Source organism: Myotis lucifugus, unplaced genomic scaffold, assembly GCF_000147115.1.
Source record: "Myotis lucifugus unplaced genomic scaffold, Myoluc2.0 scaffold_20, whole genome shotgun sequence".
In the NCBI taxonomy this organism is placed as follows: Eukaryota; Metazoa; Chordata; class Mammalia; order Chiroptera; family Vespertilionidae; genus Myotis; species Myotis lucifugus.
In genome coordinates this window covers 7844858-7852782 of record NW_005871068.1, presented here as the reverse complement: position 1 = coordinate 7852782, position 7925 = coordinate 7844858, and the positions used below count along the sequence as shown (strand labels likewise).

At 50.1% G+C, this 7925-nt stretch overlaps 1 protein-coding gene across 1 annotated transcript; it reads left to right on the top strand.

The window, feature by feature from the left end:
- The first annotated feature begins 2494 nt into the window (after window positions 1-2494).
- On the top strand, window positions 2495-6031 carry LOC102442838 (PRAME family member 8-like). Its single transcript, XM_014453105.1, has 4 exons — window positions 2495-2802; window positions 3514-3968; window positions 4254-4275; window positions 5491-6031. Exons 1-4 carry the CDS (start codon window positions 2495-2497, stop codon window positions 6029-6031), a joined length of 1326 nt encoding a protein of 441 aa, XP_014308591.1.
- The last annotated feature ends 1894 nt before the right edge of the window (window positions 6032-7925 follow it).

Genomic DNA, 7925 nt, shown 5'->3' with positions numbered 1-7925 from the left:
AATCCTTACAAGATGTGGGAGCCAAGGGCCATGAGCAGCCTACACTCACAGCAGTTGGGCACAGGTGTGCCCAGTACTGAGGTCTGGACATGACTCTTTTTAAAATCTATATTTTTATTGAGTTCAGAGATTAAGGGAGAGAGGGAGACAGATGGAAACATCAGGGATTAATGCCGGGGTTCCTTTTTCCATCATTACAAAGGGTTCAGGAAATCTGGAGAAGGCTGTGCGTAGACTAATAAAGAGTCCAGAGACAAAGTATAATTTTGAAAGGCATTTGGCGGTCAGAGGAGCTTAGTTTAAAGGAAACTACAATAAATTCTAAGATCTAAGGTCTAAGGTCTCCTCATCCCAGGACCCCATGCTATTTTTTTTTATAAAATCTTTATTGTTCAGATTATTACGTTTGTTCCTCTTTTTTCCCCCCATAACTCCCCTCCTCCCAGTTCCCGCCCCACCCTCAGCCTTCACTCCCCACCCACTGTCCTCATCCATAGGTGCACGATTTTTGTCCAGTCTCTTCCCGCATCTCCCACTCCCCTTTCCCCCCCAAGAATAGTCAGTCCATTCCCTTTCTATGTCCCTGATTCTATTATAATCACCAGTTCATTCTGTTCATCAGATTATTTATTCACTTGATTCTTAGATTCACTTGTTGATAGATGCGTATTTGTTGTTCATAATTTGTATCTTTACTTTTTTCTTCTTCCTCCTCTTCTTAAAGGATACCTTTCAGCATTTCATATAATACTGGTTTGGTGGTGATGAACTCCTTTAGCTTTTCCTTATCTGTGAAGCTCTTTATCTGACCTTCACTTCTGAATGATAGCTTTGCTGGATAAAGTAATCTTGGTTGTAGGTTCTTGGTATTCATCACTTTGAATATTTCTTGCCACTCCCTTCTGGCCTGCAAAGTTTCTGTTGAGAAATCAGCTGACAGTCGTATGGGTACTCCCTTGTAGGTAACTGACTTTCTTTCTCTTGCTGCTTTTAAGATTCTCTCTTTGTCTTTTGCTCTTGGCATTTTAATTATGATGTGTCTTGGTGTGGTCCTCTTTGGATTCCTTTTGTTTGGGGTACTCTGCGCTTCCTGGACTTGTAAGTCTATTTCTTTCACCAGGTAGGGGAAGTTTTCTGTCATTATTTCTTCTGGCACCCCTATAATTCGGATGTTGGTACACTTGAAGCTGTCCCAGAGGCTCCTTACACTATCTTCATATTTTCGGATTCTTTTTTCATTTTGCTTTTCTGGTTGGGTGTTTTTTGCTACTTTGTATTTCAAATCTTTGACTTGATTCTTGCGATCCTCTGGTCTGCTGTTGGGAGTCTGTATAGTATTCTTTATTTCAGTCAGTGTATGCTTAATTTCTCATTGGTCCTTTATCACAACATCGAGGGTCTCACTAGATTTCTTGAGGATCTCACTATATTTATTGGCGGTCTCACCAGTCTTTTCGAGGGCCTTACTAAATTTATCGGTGGCTTCTAGACAGTTCTTGAGAGACCTTAAAAGTGTGGTTTTGAACTCTATCTCCAGCAGTTTTCTTTCCTCCATTTCTGTCATTTGTGTCCTGTTTCTTTGTCTCGGCATTTTTTGTGCTTCACTGTGTCAATAGAGTGGCTTTCTGTGCTAAGTGTCCCAATTACCTGAGGTAGACACTCTTGGTGCACCCCCTTGTGGGCTTTGTGCAGTCTTGTTGTAGTTAAGCCTTGATTGTTGTATGTAAAGCTGGGAGGATTTTGACCTCCAGGCCAATTGGCTGTGAGAATCAGCTGTGTCTACAGCAATCTCCGGTGTTTACCTATGCTGCCATCTTGGTTTTTCCCCAACCACTGCATTGTTTACCTCAGACTATAAAAGGTCGGTGCGGACTGAGCAAGGGTAGAAGTCCTTCCTCTTGAGTTGGACTTACCTGCCTGGTCCCCCAATATTTCCAAATTATCTCTTGTCTTTTCTATTTCATTTGTGTGGGGCTCCTCTTCCAGATATTGAACCCTGAACCACGCAGGACGTGGGAGGAAACATTTGCGACAGGCTTTGGTTTATTTTTAAATGTCTAAACAAGCTGATTCCCTGACACACACCCCCTACTGCCCTCAATGAAAACATCTTAACTGTTGGGGGTTTTATTTTTGCACATTTTAACTATTTAGTTTGTGTTCCAAATGGGTCTGAAACTTACCCCCAGAAAAGGTAGGGGTCAGCTTTTAGGCCCCTGAGTACCCATGTGCTAGTCAGACTGGAATGAAGATGTGGGTGCTTCTGAGATGCTTGTCTGGGGGCCTGCAGGGGAGAGCTATGGCTCTGTGGCTACCAAGCCTAGAATGGGATTCACTAAACTGAGCCTCTCACCATTGCCAGGCAGTGGCTTTGGCCCTGAGTTGATTCATCTGAGGGAAGGGGCGTGAGTTGATGGGGCTCAAAGGCTTGGCCTGACAAGGATGTCTTATTCCCTAGACGTTTCTGCAGGATTCCTTTCTGGGCACCTTGAAGATGAGCATCCGGATGCCACCCACACTCCTGAAGCTGGCAGCAAAGAGCCTGCTGAGGGACCAGGCCTCAGCCATTGCCACTCTGGAGTACCTGCCCGCCGAGCTCTTCCCATACCTGTTCGAAATGGCCTACTGTGGTGGATGCCACCCCCAGCTACTGAAGGCATTGGCCCAAGCCTGGCCCTTCACTGTCCTCCCTCTGGGGGTCCTGATGCAGAGTCCCCCTGATCATGCCCCAACCAGGGCCGTGGGCTTAAAAGCCATGTTTGACGCGATTGATGTTGTGCTTGCCCAGGAGGTTCGGCTGAGGTAAGGCTGCTCCAGGTGCCTGGTAGGGTCCTGACTGAGCATCTGGGAGACAGTGGAGGTCAGGGTGTTTGGAGGGCCTGAGGGTGGACCTGAAGTTTCTGACTGTGCCAGTGAGGCTCGGGGAGCCCTTGCACACTGCGCAGCTCACTGTGGGAAGTGGAGGAATGGCTACTGGGCAGGGGGACCTGCAAAACATGCCCTGCCTCCTCCCAGTGGTACTTAAAGGTACTCCAAGTGCTGAGCAGGAGGGATGGAAGGGAAGGAGATGAGCAAAGCAAAGCAGAGGGAGGAGGAGGGCAAGGGAGAAGCTGACCCTGGGATTCAAAGTAGAAGCTCAGGGTGGGGGTGCAGTCTGATTGGTGCCTCAACTCAGACGCTCAATCTCATTCTGACCTGCCCTCACTCAGTCGATCTTTTTAAAAATATATAATTTTTATTGATTTCAGAGAGGAAAGGAGAGATAGCGATAGAAGCTTCCATGATGAGAGAGAATCATTGATCAGTTGCCTCCTGCACACACATACACACACTCCCCCAACCCACTGGGCATTGAGCCTGCAACCCAGGCATGTACCCTGACTGGGGATTGAACTGTGACCTCCTAGTTCATAGGTTGATGCTCAACCACTGACACACACAGTCCATAAAGCATCTCAGCCAATGCCCTGTTGACCTGGAAGAATCTCAGCTAATGTCCTGCTCTCCCCACAGGAGGTGCAAACTGCGGGTGCTGGATTTAAGGAACACAGGTGCCAACTTCTGGGATATGTGGCTTCGAGTCAGCACCGAGAATTGCTCATGGACAGAACCAGTGACTGTGCACAGCTCCAGCCCCAGCATGGAGCATCCCCTGGCTCCCTTGGAGGTGTTCCTAGTCCTTACCTTCGATGAAAGGGGCCAGGATAAGTTTTTCATGCACATCATCCAATGGGCCCAGCAGAGGGAAGGGTTGCTACATCTGTGCTGCAAGACACTGAGGACTTCTGAGGTGCCCTTCCAGAGGGTCAGGAAGGTCCTGGATAGGGTGAGGCTGGACTGCATCCAGGACATGTGTGAAAGTGAACACCCGGTACCTGCACACCCTGAGGACATTTGCTCTCTACCTGGGAGCGATGAGAAACTCTTTCTCCTGGAAGAGTTGACTGAGGACTATGAGGAGGACGGGGGTGAAGAGGAGGAGAGGGAGGAAGAAGCACAACAGGAAGAGGAGCAGGAGTTGAGGGTGGAAGAGGAGTTGGAGAGGGAAGAGCAGGAGCAGGAGTGGGAGGAGGCAGAGGTGCAGGAGTGGGAGGAGGCAGAGGTGCTGGAGGAAGGGGAGCAGGAGGAAGGGGAGCAGGAGGGGGAAAGGCAGGAGCAGGAGGAGCAGCAATCCTTTTCCCAATTCCTCTCTCAGATGCTCATGCTGCGGCACCTCCGGCAGCTCTACATGTGTGCTCTTTCCTTCCTCCCAGGCCGTCTGGACCAGGTGCTCAGGTGAGTTGTGGAACAGTGGACGCAGCTCCAGAATGGCAAGGGAGTGGTCTTGTTTGCTGCTTTGAGGGTGGTGTCCCGTGAGCACCTTAGAGAAGCATGTTTTAAAATCTGCCTGTCAGGAGGGATAGCAGAACTGGCTCAATGGGTGACCCAGCGAGCCGGGGTCTGTGAATTCTTCCTTAGGGAGAGATGTCTAAGTGACCAGGACTTAGGAAGGGGGAGGGAGGAGGAAAAGCCACATCGCATGGAGCATTTCCAGGCAGAAGCTCTGTGCCCACTCGCCATGTGAACGCACGTGAGCCTGTCTCAGCTTCCCCATCTGTCAGAGGTGGTCTAGGGCTCCAGGAAGGTCATTAGTAGAAAGGAAAGGCACGATTCCGCAGCTAAGGGAGCGGGAGGGAAAGGACTGCAAAGAGTGACAGGTGGTTTGTGGTAGAAGTCGCCTCTGCAGACTGGCCTCCCAGTTAGTTGTCGCTGCACGATCTTTCCAGGTCTTCTCTCTCTCTCTCTCTCTCTCTCTCTCTCTCTCTCTCTCTCTCCGTTTTTTAAATCCTCACCTGAGGATATTTTCCCATTGATTTTTAGAGAGTGGAAGGGAGGGGAAAAGAGAGAGAAACATCTATGTGAGAGTGACACATCGATTGGTTGCCCCCTGCTCATGCCCCAACCAGGTCCAGGGATTGAGCCTGCAAATGAGGTGCATGTGTTTGAGTGGTAATCAAACCTGAGACACGTCAATGCAAAGGCCAACACTCTATCCATGGAGTCAAACCTGTTAGTGCCATGTTTGTTGTTTATGTATTACATGAACTAACCTCATGTTGCCCAGATATCTAGGGCCTGGAGCCCAAGCACTGGACAGAAGGAAGCCTGAGTTGACAGCATTCTTAGTTTTGTCTCCCACACTTAAGGTTCAGGGATGTCCACCCTTAACCTAGACACTGTGACGGGTTCTCTGAGCAGATTCCCGGGGTTTTCCTTCTGTCCAGTCACCATCCAGAGTGCAGTGCGCTGCTTGGCAGCTGAGGACAGGAAGCTCTGGCCATGTCGTGAACTTGTCCCAGCCTAAAAGGAGACTGGGTGTCCTGGCTGCTGGCCTTCATCAGATTGTGAAGACAGCCCTGGGCTTGGGCAAATCCATCTTCTGCCACCTGCAGGACCCGCTTTACTGGCTACCCCCTTCCCCAGGCCCTAACCCGCTTTGTGTCTCCCCAGGTGCCTGCAGACTCCCTTGGACAAACTCTGCCTAATGTTTGGCCAGCGGCTGACGCATTCAGACCTCACATACCTGTTCCAGTGCCCGAACCTCAGGCAGCTGAAGTTCCTATATCTATGTGACCTCAGCCTTGGGGATTTCAGTGAGCCCCTCCGAGCTCTGCTGGAAGCAGTGGCACCCACCCTCCAGGGCCTGGGTCTGGATAAATGTGGGATGGGGGACTCCCAAGTCGAAGCCATCCTGCCTGTCCTGAGCCGCTGCCACCAGTTCAGACACTTCACCATATTTATGAACAACTTCTCCGTGGCCACCGTGGAGAAGCTGCTGCGCCACACAACCGGGCTGCGCAGTTTAGAGCGAGAGGTGTACCCCATCCCCCTGGAGGGTTACAGGACCCAAGGGATTGTCAACCAGGAGAGACTTGCCCTGATCCAGGCTGAGCTCACGAGGATACTGAGGGAGTTAGGACAGCCCAGGACCATCCATCTTGTCACCAAGAATCGTATACATAGGAAGTTTTATAAGGTGGCGTTTTCATGACATGGAGCCCGTGATGTGCCCCTGTAGTGACTCTGCTCACTGGGTGCACCCAGCAAAGGCTTCTTTTCTGGGCCTTTGGAAGCCGAAACCTTGGGCTGGGGTGCATTATGCAGGGGTCACCCACGTTTCACGTTCATGCTCAGTGTGAATGGGGAAAGGGAGGGACCTAGCCTGGGTACAGGATTGCAGGGCCAAAGGTTGGGGAGTTCATGGGACCCCAAAGGCAAAGTGTCCTACAATCAGAAACATGAATCTGATTTGCTTGGGGACAGGGAGAGGTATTTGGCCTCCAGCTGCATGGGTGGGAGTCAATCCTGGGTGGATGGTTGGAAAGGAATGTTCAGAAATAAAGACAATTTCAAATGCCAACGTCTGGTCCTCTGTCATGTATTAACCTGTCTCCCCAGTTTACACCTCAGGACCCTCCAGTTACTGATGAAAAAAAGTTGTGGAGGGCTCAGGATCAGACACTGGAGCTGCTGGGATGCGGTTCGGCTGCAGGGCTCAGCACCAATTTGTCACTCCCTCCAGGTCTTTCCTTCTCTCTGGGCATCTCTGCCTCCTTGTGGTTGCTCAGTGGGTGGATACAATGGGACATGCTAAGTGGCCCACCAACCCGCGAGTGAAGGGGACTCGCTGCTGGGACTGACCCTGGACATGAGATGTCCTCATGGTGCTGCTGGTGAACCCCCAAGTCAGGACTTGTGCCAGGAGGGATTCAGGGCACAAGGCAGTGTCCCCAGTACCTCAAGGTCTTGTCCACGCTGCAGAAGAACCGAGCCGCTGGGCCTCCCAGCCCATGCTTGTCAGCCTGCTGAGGAGGAAGTAACGTGCCTGTGGCCAGGAAAATCATCCAAATTCCTTTGATCGAAATATGAAAGTCATTCAGGCACATAACACTTTTTCTTAGTATTTCTACACCACATAAGATGTAACCCTGGAGACAGGTCATATCCATGGGAATTGGCTTTATTCCCATAACCTCTCTCATCTCTCTCTCTATGGAGGAAGCCTAGAGTAGCGTGTTTTAAGTCAGCCTGTCAGGATGGGTAACAGAAGGACTGGTAAATGCGTGAGGTGCTGCCTGCTCTAGGTTCCTCTATTAGGCAGTGTTCTCTGGACTAACCAATAGGGTCTACATGGAAGTATTTAAGACATTTATAGGAATAGGATCATATGTTGATCCCTATTATCTGTGCTTTGCAAACTGGAGAACCAGCAAACTCAATAGTATAACTAAGTCCAAGTGTGGAGGTCTCAGAACCTGAGGAGCCCATAGGTAACTACCACCCTGAGGCCAAGGCCTGAGAATACAGGGCAGCTGGTGTAAACCCTGAAGTGTGAAGCCCTGAGAACCAGGAACTCCAATGTTCATGTGCAGGTAAAGATGGACCTCTCATGACTGGCTGGCGAGGATCAGGGCTGATCTTCAACTATGAATGGCCAGCCTGGATGAGGGGCTGATGGCTGTTTGCAGGCTGGCCACACCCCCTTTAGTGTGGGGGGTACCCACTGGGGTGCCTGATCAGTCTGGGTGAGGGGCTGAGGGCCATTTTCTGGCTGGCCAAGCCCCCCGGTGATGGAAGCTTCCAGCCTCTCCTTTTTTTCTTCTTTTTATTCTGGGATTTATTTACCTTCTATAATTGAAACTTTGTAGCCTTGAGAGGAGCTCAGAGCCGGCCAGGGTGGGTGGGAGGGAAGCCTCCTGCTCACTCCAGCTCCGTGGCTGCCGGACGCCATCTTGGTTGGGTTAATTTGCATATAGCTGCTCTGATTGGCTGGTGGGCGTGGCTTAAGGTGTAGCAAAGGTGCGGTCAAATTGCATGTTTGTCTTTTTTTAAAAATTGTTTTATTGCTTAAAGTATTACAAAGGGTATTACATATGTCTCCTTTT